At 31.8% G+C, this 18,045-nt stretch overlaps 1 protein-coding gene across 2 annotated transcripts in view; it reads left to right on the top strand.

Moving 5' to 3' along the window:
* The window catches only part of EPHA3 (EPH receptor A3), a 364,896-nt gene that overhangs the window by 305,781 nt on the left and 41,070 nt on the right, over positions 1 to 18,045 (top strand). For both annotated transcript variants that reach the window (XM_032630294.1, XM_032630295.1), the window contains exons 10-13: positions 836 to 961; positions 7,054 to 7,239; positions 14,627 to 14,688; positions 16,574 to 16,783. In XM_032630294.1, the coding sequence (XP_032486185.1) occupies positions 836 to 961; positions 7,054 to 7,239; positions 14,627 to 14,688; positions 16,574 to 16,783 (584 nt within the window). The remainder of the gene's footprint in view (positions 1 to 835; positions 962 to 7,053; positions 7,240 to 14,626; positions 14,689 to 16,573; positions 16,784 to 18,045) is intronic.

The following is an 18,045-nucleotide window of genomic DNA, read 5'->3' as shown; positions in this document are numbered from 1 at the left end:
ATATTTCCAAATGATAGGAATTTTATTAATATTATATCAAATCCAAAATGATTCTCCTGTATCTTTTGTCTGTGCTATTTTAATTGCAGAACATCATGCAAATTTTTCACCTTCAAAAAAATTCAATAAAGAAATATACTATGAAGAAAGCTTATATTTAATAAGCTATAAATATGATTTATGTTTGGAATTTAGCTCCTTACCACAATTATTAAACTTATAGAGAGCACTTATATTGCTTTTAACCATGTTGAAAAGCTACATAATAAGATTTCAGTTAATTTAAACTATATTAGTATATACATATAATACCCATATTATGTATATGTAAACTCACAGCTTAACGTAAATCTATAAATGCAGTGGGGAATTTTGATTGTGACTGTTAATAAAAGCAGAATAGTGTCAGATGAAAGACATGCTGTTTTATATCCTCTAATTACATCAGCTATTCCGCCTTATGAAAGTATGTCACAAGCTTTCCTTTATTGTCACATGCGGCACTATAATAGATATTTGGTTACCACACTGTTTACAGAGTCACAAACGTGTGATAGTGTGATGGCATTCACTCACTGCTGCTACTGGTAGTAATTACTAGGCCTACTCAATTCTGAACCATTTTTCTCTCCTCAAGAACCCCCTCCTTGAATGTCCATTTTCCTTCTAGTGTTTTTACAGAGAAAGTTCATTGTGGCACCTCTTTCTGTTTCTTTACGGTTTAATGTCATGGGGATTTTTTTAAAAACCAATAATAATGTTATCATAAATTCGCACAGTAAAGATTTTATAAATGCCTTTCTTCCTAAATGCCTTTCTTCCTTTCCTTAAACAGTAAAACTTCCAGGTCTCAGGACTTACGTTGACCCGCACACTTACGAAGACCCTACCCAAGCAGTTCATGAGTTTGCTAAGGAATTGGATGCCACCAACATATCCATTGACAAAGTTGTTGGAGCAGGTAACGACCGCAGTAATCTCACTGTCAACCTAGTATGTTAATTACAAGTCTACAGCTATGCATAAGAATGCTGCCTGAGATTGACTGCTCAGGTTCTCAGGCCAAAGTATATGCTATGAAAATAGACATTTTCTGATTTCATGATAAAAGGCAGGCAGTAAATAAATGAAGGAGTATTTAATGGAATGTAATGATTTCAAAGGTGCCAGACCTACAGACTCAGAGACCACTGCCAGCTTGCTATTTATTGAATTTCAGAGCGGGCAGCCGCCGCAGCTCAATCTCTCCATGGCTATGCTGATCATGTGTCACAAAGTCTATCTGGCTAAATGGGGATAACAGGATAAAAGTGTGTCTTACTTTAAATGAGCCCACTAAGTGAAAATTTTGATTTGTAGAGAAAAAGTAATTCTAGAATCTTCTTTGGAATTAAAAAACAAAGACAACACAAAATAAAAGACATATTTTATACAAATTCCATCACAACTATATTGAGAGGATAGTTTAAATAATGTGAAGTGCTCTGTTTTAATACTTGCTTGTAATGGTATATAGTTTTAAAGTATTTGTGTTGAAGCTTGTTTTCATATAGACATACTTTTGTTCTAATTATTAATTTGCTCAATCACAAATTCATTAACAAACACCTATGGAGTGTTAATAGGTGTCACAGTTGCGTATTTCTAAAATATTATAGATATTATTAATAGCAGTTGAGTATTTCCAAAAAATTATATTTATAAAATAACAGTATTTTATAAAATTACACATAAACATATGGCATTCACAGAATATGCAGTGTGCATTTTAATAAAACTACTACTCAAAAGTAAAAATAAACAATATTGTACAATAATTGTACACAGTCATCTCATTCTTCAATATTGCTCTAAAAACAAACACGAACTAGTTATGTCTATGTGGGAAATAGAGTGAAAGTATGAAAAATGAACTTTTTGAATTATGCATATCATATCAGATCACATTTTCTGCAAGTACTCTATATATGACTGATGCTTTTTTACACAAATGTGCATATAATTTTCTGTTTCTTTTTCTATGTACTAAAGAATTATTTATAACTCAAGTAGTATTTACTATTCAAGCAGGATAATCTGAGTAATTCATATATTATCTAAATAAAATGATAGTTTTGTAAATCTTCTCTTCTAATTTTCTTAATGTTATATCCTCCTAAAATTCACATGTGCAGGTAATATGAAAATATGAAACTAGCAATTCGTAAAAGGAAACTAGAATAAGTACTTCCTTTTTCACAATCTAAGACTTAAGAATACACACATTCACTGTACATCTATGTTAATTCAGCCTAAATTAATCCAGATATATATTGATTACTCTTTCATTTGTATAGTTCTGCTTTGTCAACTACTCCATGGTGCAGAGGGACTTTGTCATGCTGGTTTTAATGCTGCCCCACAAGAGTGCACTGTTCTCCAGCATGGAAGTTGCCGTAGCATATGCAGCAAAAGACTTTGCACACTCAACTGGAGAATGTGATGAGAGAAGGTCAACCAATGTCCAGAAGGTCAAACATATTGTGATCTTGAAATTTGGAGCCTTCTGCATTAATAAAAGCTTATATATACAGATGTTATTGACAAAGCCAGGTATCTAGAACACAGTAGTGTGAGACAAAGCATACTCATTAAAAATGGTATCTCATCAATGAGATAAAGGGAAAGACTATTTGTACTGAATCACCTAATAATCCTTGATGCTCATTAAAGATTAAAACAGATCCTCTTTTTCCTTTCTTTCTTCAAACATATTTGTAAAAAATTAGACATATGCTGCCATTTTGGAGTTTTGCAGCCAATAGCCTCATTTGCCACATTAAGAGCTATAAAACTGTGCCTATTTTGTTTGCAAATATATATATCTTCAAGGTTGGTTATGCTTCGCCTGGAAGATTTCTTTATAAAATGCACTCGCAATTCTAGTCTGTCTTGATTAGTCTTTAAATGATTTGTCATTACCAAGATAGAATATGAAATCAAGGTTTTGAAGGATATCATTTTTTAACATTTTGTTTGGTAAAATTTTAAATGTCTACAAAAATAGATGGAATTGTAAAATAGTATAATGAACCTGCATGTAACCATTTCTACAGCAACTTCAATCACAGTCCACTCATGACCAGCCTTCTTTCATTTATACTCTTACCCACTTCCTATACCTTTTAAAATTAAAAAAAATAATGTTGTCCACAAACAATTAGTAATCATGCTAAATTGATTAGCACCTTCTTTTTTTTTTAACATCTTTATTGGGGTATAATTGCTTTACAATGGTGTGTTAGTTTCTGCTTTATAACAAAGTGCATCAGTTATACATATACATATCTCTTCCCTCTTGCGTCTCCCTCCCTGCCACCCTCCCTAAGCACCTATCTTCTATTGTTAAAAGGCTGAATCTTTTATTCAATGACAGAACTTTCACAGTCAATTAAATATACAGGAAGACTATATGTGGACTAACTCTTTAGTTTTCTGTCAAAAATTTTATACAAAGAAATAGATATAACAAACTCTCACTTATACATTGAAAAACCAGAAGAATTATAACTATATTGCAAATTACAAAATTAAAATTGAGGCATGAATTAACTTTCTCAAGGTAGTATAATTTTGTTAGTGAGGAATTCATAATGACCAAAATTCCTAATTTTATTCCTCAATCCAACCATTATTTCAAGGTTTCCTGAAGGTAGAAAATATTTAATTCCTATTCTGTGCTAGACATTCACATGATTTTAATTTTATTAGACTTTTAAATAGGTATTATTATCTCCATTTCACCAGATGAGGAAACAAAAGCTGAAAATGTGAATGGCCCATGGTCACATAGATATTAATTAGGAAGCCAAAATCTGAAGCTTGTACTTTTCAACTTTAAAGTTTATGCTAGACACTAATGATCACAATAGTGCCTTCTAAGATTTTTTTGAAGATGAATCAAGATAATCCACGTATAGTGCTTAGCTGACACAACAGCATTGTTCAGTGTGTCTTTTTATTCTTCTTCTCTTATTAAAACAGTGGAAGGAGAATGGGCTTTGACTAGTGCAGAGGGTCATTCCTCTTAAACACAAGTGCATTATTTCCTGTTTTAAATGAAATTAGCATAAGAAATTTTATTTTGAGCAATTGTGCATTTTGTACCTTAAATCAAAATACAGTGTACCCATTCTCATAAAGCATATTTTATTTCAAAGGGCAAATAAACACTGATGCACTTAATTATTTAAAAAATCAAGTAGTATCTTCTCAAATGAACTTCTTGTAGCTGTGCTTTTATTTAGAAATGACAGGATCTAAATTTTGTTTCTTACAGGTGCAAAGTTAATTGAACCATATAAAATTGGCTAGATGGAAAAGTTAGGCATTGCATTTGTCCAGTCTTTGTTAATTTTTCCAACACTGTTCTTTTAAGAACAGTTATTATAAAGAGAATTGAATTACTATGTAACATTTCTATGTCTAGTATAACCTATTTGTGACAATTTCTAGTATTTATCAGATAAAATAAACACATTTCTAAATTTTATGATTTTTTTAAATACTAGCATTACTGAAGCACCATTTTCTGAATTTTGAAGGTAGATAACATGTCCATATGTCCAGCTCTCCCACTGAGAACAAAGGAAGAAACACTAATTGGGCCACTTGAAATTCAAACTCTTCCCCTAGATCTCCCGAGTGAGGTACTTTCACAACATTCTTTCCTTTACAAGTACTTGTCCAATATGACATTAAGCTTGTTATCACCGTGATCATCACAACCATCTCTTTTTACATTAATACAGAATTTGACATTTTAAAAAGAACTTTAGTATTTATTCTTCACCTTGATCTAACTCTTAAGAAGTAGATAGATATTTATCCTTCTTAAAGTAAGTTTGAACTCAGAGAAGAATGGCTAACACTTAGATGGCACGTACTATGTGTCTGGCTCTCTTCTAAGTCCATTCTAAGTGCATTCTATGTACATTAATTCCTTTAACTGCACAAAAATTTTATGAAGTAGACAAAATTGGTGTCCCTATGTTATAGATAAGGAGACAAAGGCACAGAGACGTTAAGAGAGTCACTCAAAATCACACAGATAATAAGTGACAGAGACTGAATTAGACCCTAGACAATCGGCTCCAGAATCCATCCTCTATCTCACAGTTCTGTACTGTCTGTCCTGTAAACTAACAAGTGACTTGTCACTTAGAATAAATGGTAATGACTTCCAAATTTAAAACACAATCCATTACACTCTATTGATCCATGATAATGGCAGAACTTTTTTTCAGAATATGAAAATTCATGATGGATGCCTCCTTGTGGTTTGCCCAAACTTAATGTTTACACAAAGTGAACTGGGGTTTTGGGCAATGTTCTGATAGCTCTGCATAAAGAAAGAAACTCTTAGTCTTGTTTACAAATTTTAACAATGACTTACTTTGTTTCATAACTTCTCCTAATGCTCACACATCTATAATGGCATATTCTTCCTTTGATTTAAAAAAAGATCATTGAGTGTTCTCAAGTTCTGCCCCTAATTCTCCCCATAATCCTAAAAAACACCCTAGCTGCAGATATTACTATCATCTCTGTACTTCCTTGAGGGGAAGAAATTAGATCTGCCTTTATTACCATTATATCTCCGTGTTTTTCATAGTATCTGTAATACTGTTGCCAATTGATGAATATTTATTAAATAAATGTATGAATACCTGCTTTTGGACATTAAATGAATTTGACAAGTTATAGTACAAGTCATTGTTTTGAAAACAGTGGCAAGACTGGATTCCTGAGCAAGGGAGGGTCAAGTCTAAGGGAGTTTAGAACTTTCTGGAGAGAAGCAAGTCATTTGTAGGGATGCAGCTGATAAATCATTAAGACAACCTGCTGCTTTTGTGGTTGAAGGACTTACTTGGATGAAAAATAGAGAAGTATCTCACTACTTGACACCTTCTTTCTGGCTGACCCATGGGGCATGGGCCCTGTACAAAAACTCACAGTGAAAAGGTTGGACCAAAAATGTTTTTCCATTCCATAGAGAGCCTAAAAATTGATCATGTAATTTTTCTTTTCAGAAAAACCTTTCATTTGCTGTTAAAAATTATTTTTTAAAATGTTGTACAAAACCCGTGTAATAATCTGCACAATATTAGGATTTCTTCCTTGAATGAGGAACAATCAATACATGGCACTACTTTATGGCAATCACTGTGGCAGCAGTGGAGACAGAGAAATGAATGTAAAGGATCTCTGCTCTCAAGGAGCTCAAAATCAAATGAAAGCATTATGGGTGAATCTTCTCAATAACAATGTATGTGAAGATAGTGACCAAACTAGTTCTAGGCAATTTTATATCAATTAAATTAGACTACGTAAAAATCAGCAACACTCCATATTCAACAAATTCTGATTGTGCATTTAAGATAACTTTTTTATTGAAGACATTGGATCTAAGAAAATATTCCTACAGTAATTCTTTAGATACGATTCAATACTGATAGATTATTTTTCTCTTTCCAGAGCCCCAGAGAACTTTACAACTAGTATGTGAATAATACAACACACCCTACTCCGTAAAATGACTTGATAGCTTATTCTTTTATTCCCATTTTCAGAGAGCTGGAAATTATAGCTAAATTGGCCCTGGTAAAAACAGAATACTGATAAACATCTGAAATTTAATCCAATGTTTAACCCATTATATGGTGCTGGTGCTGGTTGATTACCCTGAGGAAATGGTAGCTATGAGAACAAGGAATGAAAAAATCTAATAGATATAACTTTTGACTTCCCTCTTATTCTTTCATATGTCATTATTCATAGTGTAGTACTTCAAAATACATGAGGCTTATCACAAGGTCCATTTTCCACCAGGGTGTGGATGTCCTGGAGTTTCTTATTACCATCTTCCAAAATAATTTGGAAGCCTACAAGTGTACATCTTGCAGGTCAATTATTGAATTGGAATTATTAAGGGAAAACAGTTGCTCCTTCCGGTGATTTTTTTATAGTATAATTTCTTACCTTTTCTTGTTTTGTTCTTCTGCATTCTAACAGGTGAATTTGGAGAGGTGTGCAGTGGTCGCTTAAAACTTCCTTCAAAAAAAGAGATTTCAGTGGCCATCAAGACCCTGAAAGTGGGCTACACAGAAAAGCAGAGGAGAGACTTCTTAGGAGAAGCAAGCATTATGGGACAGTTTGACCATCCCAATATCATTAGACTGGAGGGAGTTGTTACTAAAAGTAAGTGAAGTCATAAGACTGATTTTGTGTATGTTGAGCAGAGGTTGTTTAAACCCAAAGTCAATAATTTAAGAATTTGGGTCTTTTTTTCATGAGTACCTGTTAGTCCTAACCAAAAACAAAGCAAAACAAAATGAAAAAAAAAAATCAAAAAACAAAAACAAAACCTCAGTGTTTTAGGGTTAACATGTATTTCTTTGACAAGAGACCAAAGACATTTAACTAGTATTATTTTGACAGTGCTATTGTAGACCTTAAAAAGCTTTAAAAATTTAGGATCTAAATATTGGACTATAGTAATACATGCTGATTAAACTACAGTTAAGTGAATCGTGTAGAACTTTCTGTCATGTAGAGTAGCAAGGAAAAAACAATGACTCAATTTTGACAGAAATTGCTGGGAACTCCTGGCTAGCTGCCTTTTCTTTTACTGTTCACTAGTTTCATTTAAGCTTCCAAATATTTACCCCCCTGGCTTTAGGGAAATTATGAGAGTTTTGGGAGTGCTTCTGAGCTGTAAAGATTGGAATCACATTAGACCCAAACCCTTTTCTTCATTCTCTGTGGATTTCAAATAATTCTCATCTAGAGTCCCAGATGGATTCTTGACTACTCTGGGGAAGCTCTGGCTTACAGCCTGCGACAGAGATCTGAAATTATTTCCATGATGGTTTCTCCATCCAGGCTCAAAAGGGATCCCATGAGACAGATATGTGATTTTTGGCTCCAGTCCCAATGAAAACCTCTTGAGAATGCTCTGGGATGTTGTTTTTCTCAAGATTTTGGGGCACAAGATGAAGAATAAGCTAAATTGGCAGTAGCAGAATTCTTAGAGTGAAAGACAGCATATGGCAGGGAATTTGGCATCCTTTAGGGGATAATTCATTGGCACCATATTTACATATTCTGTGGTTACCAACAGACATTGCACATTATATTTTTCACAATGATATTTTTCTTTAACATTACGTGGAGCACTTTCCAAATGGCACTAATACCTATTATCATTTTTATGAGTAAAAAGGCAATTCCTTACTCACAAGAGCATGGTATAATTGAAATATACTTTGATTTCCTTTAGAGTTTTTTAATATAATAAGTGTGGTTAAGAATTTAACAATGTAGGAGAACTTAACCATAAACTATAAGCCCATATTAAGTCTTCTTAGAAGCATATTTTTCCCTCTGTACTCCTAAAAATGAGGCTACATTAGTTGTAACACTAAAATAAGTTCTGATGAAAAATGTCTTTTTAATTTTTAAAAATGAATAATAAAAATACTATTAATATTTAATAATAAAAATTTTATAATAAAAATACTAAGGATTGGGAAAAAGTATGAAATATTTGTTCCTTCAGGGCAAGACCATATCTATAGAGTATCCTACTTAATATCCTTAGAATTATAGAATCATGTCTCACTGGGTTTTTAATAGTCATTTAACCTTTTATTTTCCTCCATATCATTCTCACCAAGTGGTTGTCCTTCAGATCTTGAGCCCATTGGGAGGGGAAACTCACTTGTACTTATGTATCCATTCTTCTTTTAACTGTCAATTTTCAAAATTCTCAATTTTTTTTGTTCCCAGAGTTATGAGTACTGTTTGGTTTTGCTAGCTGTTTCCTATAAGTTCATTTACTGAATGATAAACAAAATTAAACCATAATTATTGTGGAAGATCTTCTTTAGATATAAAGATATATATATAAAGAAGATCTTTAAATATAAATGGAATAATCAAATATGAATTATGTTCACCGGCAAAGAAATCCATAAAACAACCCCTGAGACCAAAATGCAGGAAAAAATGCATTAAGAAAATAAAGGACCTTTAAAAATCACAGGTATTATACATTAAATGTCTTATTCAAGTAGGAGTCTGTAACATTCTAATATGAATTACAGCTGCCTTATTTTTAGAGTGAAAGTTCTAAATTTCATATATCTCCTTGGTCAAATAAGCATGCAAGAGACTGCCAAATCTGACTATATAAATCCCAGTCATCTCATATAGTGCAAGCGTAATAGAGTAGCAGACCTAGAATTAGATTTTGAACTCTTTTAGTGGCATATTTAAAAGCTCTAAGTCTGGCATCCTGGTACAGCTAGAGGAAATAGAAATGCCTTAGAATAAAGTTAATAAGTTGTATTTAATATATAAACAAGGCAATTTTTTCACCAAATAAATTATTTAATCCACTCCTATCATTTTATTTGTTTCCTGAGAGTATATGACTGCTAAAACAATCTACCTGCAAAGTTCAGAAACACACACACACACACACACACACACACCTAGAGATACAGAGCTTATAATTTAATGAACAAATTGTATTTAAAGAAGAAAAGAAATCATATTGGTATCTGGATTAAGAATCAGAGGGTCAGAGTTCAAATTCTGATTCAGCTCTACTGGTTTGTGAGACATCTGACAAATCAAACCACTCCCAGAGACTTGTAACTTGTAACATGGAATTAGCAGTTCTACTTTATTACTTCCAGGTCCTTGTAAGATCAAATAAGATTTCATAAGAATATGTTCTTAGGTGGAATAGAACTATGCAATCTAAATGACCACTTCTGGTTGAATTTGAGAAGATTTTACCAGTTAATCTGGGAGTGTAGAAGAAAATTCTTGAAAACAATTCCTTTTTGGCTTAAAGATAATTTTTTATTATTGCTGTTAATTATGTGTTTTGAAACACTAAGTCTATTATAATGTATCATTTTCAAGTTAGAGAAAGCCCTTTATTCAATAATTATATTTTCATTTATTTGAATTAAGCCATAAACAATTTTAATGGTGTGGTTTTGAGCTTGATGGTCTTAAACAAGAGAAGGTGAGAGAGTCTCTGATCTTCAAAGTAGCAGAAAGCTGGGGGCACAGTCCTGTTCAGAACTTGGTACTAACATGTGTTATCAATTTTAGTTGAAGTTCAAAAAGATGGAACTTGTTTTTAGCAAATGTTTGATATTTCTGCCATCACACCATTAGTCAAAAGATGTTCAGATTCCATCCAAGAAGACTTTTCATTGGTCACTTTTCACCTAGTGCAATAGAAGGAATTATATAGGATGAGACTGATGTGCTTTTTGTTGTTATTTAGGGATGGATTATTTTCTACAAGTTAAAAAATAATAATAATGCAACTTAACTGTAGCCTTGTACTGTTGAGGAAAGCATGGGCAGACCATTAAGAGGATTTCTAACACTGAAAACACTTCTGTATTGGTGTGAGTGTCCACTGCACACCAAAAGCTTAATCATTTGTTTGCATTGTCAGCACATATGATAAGGAGATATTACTGGATTAAGTTGTCATTCTTTAGTGACAATGCCAAATTACTTCTATTTCTTGTTTGCCTCTCTCTAAAGCTTTTCTTTGACACTTGTCTCAAATCCATGTCATATTTTTTAATAGACAATACAAGGGAGAGTAGAAATATTGTTCCTGTCCTTTCCTTAAAAGTATTAATTTCATTTCAAATTAAGCATAAAGACATTTTAAAATTTTAAAGTCAGCTTAATGTAAAATTTTCAATGTGTTAAGATTAATAGAGTATGGCTGGTTAAGGAAGAGTTGGAGAAAGTACTTCTTAGCCTGATTTTGAAGAGAGAGACTATCTTTAGCTAGCCTGAAATAATAGACATGGTATGATCTATTCTACCTGGCACTCTGTTAGGAGCTGGATTTAGAACTACAGACAAACTAGAGTTGGTCCCTGCCCCGGTTAACTCATAGACCAGTGGATGTAATAGGGATCATTCTTAACATGAATTGTGTCCTGATTAAAATGGAATTTGGAAAAGGTTGCCCTGTATGTTTATATGATTTAATGTGAAACCTACAGAAAAATACTCTAATTCAGTTCATTACAATATTTCTATCAGTCAGTTAGTTACAGTACATGGAAATCTATAACCAAAACATTTTCTAGTTTCTAATCAAAAGTGATTCAAATCTTCTTTCCTGAGAATAGTAAGGCATATTTTGTCTATTTTCTTCAATTTTCCTTCTCCTGTTTATACTTTTTTGCTTCTACCCTGATTTGATTACATGATACTAATGATGAGTACTGGCTGCTAAGGTCAAAGATTTTGATTTTATAAATCCCACTCATGTTGGAGTGTGTATAAGTCTTAAAAACAGACAGACTTACTATGTAAGACACAATTACTGTTAGTAGGAACTAATAGCATTTCCTTTGGAAATGAATTACATTTCAATAGTTTATAACATTTAAATCATTGATACATACATTTTATGTTTGAATGAAACTATTTTAATCTAAGACCAACATTTATTTGATAATTGCAATAAAATTTCTATATATAGCTATATATTTATCACATTATCCTGCTGTTTTTTTTTAATAGACTATGTGATTAAGAAGGTGGTGAAATAGATAGTGCTGAACTTGGAATTCTTAGACATTTTGAATCACATTTGTTCTGTCAGCAAACAAAATGATTCGTAAATATCTCTGAGCCATTGGGGAAATGAACCGATTGTAAGAGACTGATGTGCTTCCTTTAACCCTTTAATTATGAAAGATCATGATTTTATCTATACTCATAAATCAATTTACGAACAAAAGCAAAATTCCACTGCACATTTTGTTATGCTGATTTTTGGTGGAGTTTCATTTCAGCCAAACAACAATAATTTCATTGATTTTAATAGATATACTCAGATGTATTTAAGGATCTCTGAGGGCAGTGAATGATATAGGTTCTTGAAGAAGCTGATAATGTCATTTCTAAATCAAAATACACATGAAAGAATGTGCAAACTTTGATAGAAACACATTGCATCATGTGCAGATGAGCTGGTATTGTATAAATAATTTCCAACTACATTTAATACACATTAGAACTAGTTCTAACCACTATTGTGCTTTTCCTTTAACTCTGTTTATCATAATCAAAATCACAAGGAAAAGTTAGTGAAGATCCTGCTTTCCAAGGTAGAATATTTGATTCTGTTTACTTTTTGTCTGTACATTTGGGTTTGCTGAATTTTTTATCTTAATGCAAAGCACATTTTCAGACTTGCCCATCTTAACTGATGTGTTTACAAATACCTAAATTATAGAGCTAAATGCAGCCTGGTCTGATTTCTGAATGGTCATGGGGCTTTGGCTTAATTGACTGGTTTGATTTTTCAGCTACTTTTATTTCCCTTGCCAAACATTTTACCAGACATGCTAACAAGAAATGAAATGGTCATAAGGCTGAGAGCCAGAAGGAAAAGAGTGATAAGCAAAGGTCTGGGTAGTATACAAACACGGTAACTGGCCACTGTAATTGAGAGTTGACTGTGGGAAGCAATATATCTGTAACTACATTCAAGGGCTGAATTGAGTTTTGCGAGCATGTTATTCTTCTAAGAATTATATTAAGGAAGAAATATAGACACTTATAGTGATGTATGGAAAACACGCATGTGCAGGATTTCATTCATTTGATTGTTCATTCATTTCATTTCAGATTAGTTCTCTGGGATCAGTTCTTAGGTATTTGATTTACCAGTTCAGGAGAAATAGAAGTTTCCAAGGAAATGTTGAATCTTCTCTTTTCTCCTGAATATTGTTAAATCAAAGCTTAATTAAAATTTTGAAAAAGCAAGTCTGGAGGCTCAAGGTTTTGACTAAAATGACCTTTCAGACATTATCAGATTATTTTTTGAACGTGTGGAAAATTTTATTAACATTAAGTTTAAAAAGCTTTACACCAGTGTTACACCAAGGCATGTATGATGTTTGATATATTACCCAAAATATATAACTAAATCAGTGTCTCAGTTGACAATAAATTGCTGTGTCAATTTATTTTTACATATATGAAAATCTAAGAAATTTTACAGAATTTAAATAATTTCCTCACCTCTAAATAAATAAGACATACAGCTTAGTATATATTCACGTATTAAGCGTAGTAAGCATCAATATAATCTTCACGGTACTAAGCCATAATTCACAACCAGTATTAATTAAGGAAAGGAAAGGAAAAACAAGGAAAAAAGCTATTTTCTGGCATCAGAATGGCACACAAACCATGATGTAGAAGGAACACATGATAAAAATCATGCTTGCTCTACAGTTAGATGTACATGGATGTTTGTTTAAAATCTATTATGTGCTCAAGGTTTTTCATGCTTAGTCAAGACTTAATGCAGATCTTCTAGACTCGGGAGAGAAGGGAGGTTTTTTTTTTTTCTCTTTGTAAAATGATAGATTTATAGTTAAAACAATATCATAGCAACAATAAGGGAAGTGAATTATGCTGTGGTAACATGTGTAGGCTTTGAAATTGGAGTTACATTTTACTGTAATAATTTCTGAAAGTGCTACAGTCTTCAGAGTCATTCTTTCAATTTGGAAAGATGTGTAGAATTGACAACCAACAATTGCCTCAGTTATTACCTATAGTTGAAGATTTATTCTATTTGTAGATCTATGTATCAGTATACTTAGCACCTTTGTGTCTAATGCTTTTTCCTATTTTAAATGTTTCCCTCAGTGTACATTTCCAAAAGTAACAGCATAATATATTCAGGTTGCAACTTCTGGCTTTATACTTATTAGCTGTGTGATGTTAATTACCCTCTATATATTTCAGTTTTTTTCATGTAAAAAGTGGAAATGATGATAATTAATGCTAGTATATGTAAAATAATTAAACCAGCACCTTGCACACACTAAGTACTGTACAAATACATTTAAATGCTTGTTAAAATGTTTAATGATGTTTAAGGCCCATATTTCCAAAATGGTTATTACAAGTTACTACCAAGAGCAATTTTAATTTTATTTTTCTTTTAAGCATAGCATGGATTTTATAATTTTTAATGTGTTAATTGAATACAGATTATAATAATTAGTCTTAACTGTTTTGTTCAATTTACATATAGGATCCATGAAGGTAGGGACTTTGATTTACTTGCTTCTGACTAACCAGCACAAGAGAAAACACCTAGCATATAGCTCTGCATATATCTGTAGAGAGTGTAAATGATTGTGGAATTCATGACTCTATCTTGGGCTTGAAGAAAGAAATATCTGATTTTGTAGTTCAGCTAAAATGCACTTAGAGTGAAGAAAAGGGCATATTTTGTGTTTAAGGAAAACCATACCAAAACGCCAGTTTAGATATCATATAAGTTATAGGCCTTTTTCTGAAAACCAATCTTTCTCGATTTTTTTTTAAATTTTCTATTGAAAGCTAGTTTTCTTTTTAATAGTAATTTAGCAAAATTTGGAGGACAGAGAAAAATTCATATTTTTAATGCATTAGGTGTATCAAAATGTATTATATATGTTCATTGCATGATATTTGTTGAACTCTACTGATGATTATACATTTATTATTTACCTATACCTAGGTAAACCAGTTATGATTGTCACAGAATACATGGAGAATGGTTCCTTGGACAGTTTCTTACGTGTAAGTAGAAGATTGTATACACATTCGCATATCTCCACCTTATCTTTATCTATCTGCACACATATATAAATGTGGAATAAATTGTTGAAAATGATAGAGACAACCTCTAATATTATGCTAAACAATTAGATAAAGTTTTAAGAAAACTGAACTTTTTGGGACTAAATAGCAAAAGGAAGACTGTAAAACTACATTTTTATCTTGTAACATCCAAATGTCAATGGTTTATGTTTTTAAAACAAATTTGTGCAATTTTCTTCATCCTTTTTATTCAGACAAGATTCACATTGGTTAAAACAAAAATTTCAAGATTCTAAAGTAAGACATAAATAACATTGATATAAGACAGAAATATTCATTTCTTTATTTAAAGCAACCTCCATCTACTGTAAGATAGAAGACCTTCTATCTCTCACATAGTACTGTCCACTCACAAACTAAGCATGTGTTATAATGCCTAAGTATTCTCAATCCAGAGATAACATTACTTATATATCATAATATATACATACATATGTACATATATAACATATATTTACATATAAATTTCAGTTGTTTACATTTAGAAAATTTATGTTTTACTAATATCAACAAATGTTACATTCAAAGAAGTTCAGTAGATTTACAGAGTACAAGACACTGTCAAAAAAAAAGACACTGTCAATCACCAGTCACTATAAACAAGGGATAAAAAAAACAAACACAGACCCTATCCTCAAGGTGCTTTCAGCATTATATAGATAGGGATAGATAGATAGGTAGATAGATAGATAGATGGATAGATAGATAAGATATATAGTATAATTCATAATCATGGAGGAAAATACTAATTTTTCTATGAATAAGAAATGATATTCTTTATTTTAATATTCATGAGCTGAATAAAGGTTTCAGTAACAATTATTTTCACAAACATATTTCAAAAATAAACATTTTGCAAGTCAGGTAATTCAAAATATTATAATAAATATTCTTTTAAAATTATAATAAATTTTCCTCTAAAATTATTGTTTAGATATTGCTAGACATTAAATTTTATTTTTTTATATATTTATATATGTATGCAAGCATCTATCATCTATCTATCTATCAAATAAACTGTATATTTCTATTTTAATCTGAGTAGATTGGAAACTTTTCTAAATCCAGGACCATTTGAATTTATCTCTTATTATTTTCAGTTTTATGACCTATAACTCAGGGTTGGGTAGAACAACAAATATTCAGTAAATATTTTTGACTAATTTTGAACTAATTATCTATTATGATAATTAAAGATTTAAAATCTACCATATTTGAAGCAATTAATAAAATATAGGAAAACAAGAAGAAAGAATAAGCATTCAAATCAAACCAATAAATACAAACCTAAAATAGCCACAGGATCCATTTTATTTTTTTGTTCGTGACCTTAAAGTTTCTGAGAAGGAGTTTGTCTCATCAAACGACCAGCAAAGTTCTAGTTTTGAACCTGAAGTTAAAGAATATTAGGCCGGCTTCCCTGGGGGCGCAGTGGTTGGGAGTCCGCCTGCCGATGTTCGTGCCCCGGTCTAGGAGGATCCCGCGTGCCGCTGAGCGGCTGGGCCCGTGAGCCATGGCCGCTGACCCTGCGCGTCCGGAGCCTGTGCTCCGCGACGGGAGAGGCCACAGCAGTGAGGGGCCCGCGTACCGCAAAAAAAAAAAAAAAAGAATATTAGGCTACTTCTTGCTACAAAGTAATGTAGCTACTATGCTATTTTGTTTTACTCTTGCATCTATTTAGTCCTGGCTGGTGTACTTAAAACTAGAATGTATATACTTTACAATTCAGTATGTGAAATTTTAATCAAGATATATCTTAGGAAATAGAAACACACCTTAACTGTACATTTGAAATACTTCTCAGAAACACGATGCCCAGTTTACGGTTATCCAGCTGGTAGGGATGCTTCGAGGGATAGCATCTGGCATGAAGTATCTCTCAGACATGGGCTACGTTCACCGAGACCTTGCTGCTCGGAACATCTTGATCAACAGTAATTTGGTGTGTAAGGTTTCTGATTTTGGACTTTCACGTGTTCTAGAAGATGACCCAGAAGCTGCTTACACAACAAGAGTGAGTAACTCATTTTTTTTTCTTTTATCTTTGTTTAGCAACTTGTATTATGTTGACTGACAAATAAATAGAAATCACATCCCAAAATGCTTTGTCAATTATATCTTCCCCCGTATGAAACTTATCCTTTAAAAGTAAAATATTGTTACTTATTCTGGAAAAATAGATGGTCACTGTCCATAAGGTGAGTAATGATATTAATTCTGAAATTCCATATGTTGGTTCAATGATTCTCCCAAAAAAGGCAGCAAGGTTCTAACATGTCTAAAGTCTTATTGACCTATCTTTTTGTCATGGTTGAACCACTGTTAAGAAAAGATTGGATAAATTCTTAGTACCCCCATCCAACTAGGTATAATCTTAAACCATTTTAAAATTAATGCTTACATGAGTAACACGTTTACATTATAAAAATTTTAAAACAAAGCAATAAAAAGGAGAAAAGTCATCCGTAATTATGCCACCCACAGAACATTTGTAACTTTGTGAGTCAGTTCTTCCAGATTTTTTTGTGCATGCCTCTATATACAGACATATGCATGAATAAATGATTAAAATTAGATTATCCTGAATGCAAATTGTATACTTCATTTCTCTTCTTAGCAGTATACCTCTTGAATATATTTCACTGTCAATAAATAATATTTGTTTATACTTTTAGCTGTTTAATATATTCTATTTTCTAGTTGTATCATTTTTTAAACAGTCCTAATTAGTGGGCAAATTATTATTATATCTATTTTTTCAAGATATTTTACAAATGTGTATATGATACATCTGCATTCATAGTTGTTTGATGATTTCCCTATAATATATTCCTAAAAGTAGATTTTCTGTGTTAAAGAGTCTGTGCCTACTTTAAAAGCACATTTCAATACACTCCTAATAAAATTAGATATTATCATTATTTTTAATATTTACTTACTAACTGTGAGGAATTTTATCTGTTAATTTGCATTCCTTTGATTCAAAATGCATTTGATTATTTCTTCTTATGTTTTTGGCAAATTTCTTTGACATATTATTATTTTAGGGAAATTTTTTTATGGAAGAAATTATTAAAAATAAAAATATGATAATCATGGCTAATGACACTACTCAAAAATAATCAGTTTTAACATTTTAATTTTATCTTTTCATAATATTTTTCTATGCATTTTCATATAAAAAATATTTTCAGTTCTGCATATAGTGACAAAAAAAGATCATAATATGTATACTGATATAAAAAATGATTTCCACTTAAGAAATCCAGTATTTTC

The sequence above is a fragment of the Phocoena sinus genome, chromosome 4, assembly GCF_008692025.1.
Source record: "Phocoena sinus isolate mPhoSin1 chromosome 4, mPhoSin1.pri, whole genome shotgun sequence".
NCBI classification, from domain to species: domain Eukaryota; kingdom Metazoa; phylum Chordata; class Mammalia; order Artiodactyla; family Phocoenidae; genus Phocoena; species Phocoena sinus.
This window is presented reverse-complemented; position numbering and strand designations above follow the sequence as displayed.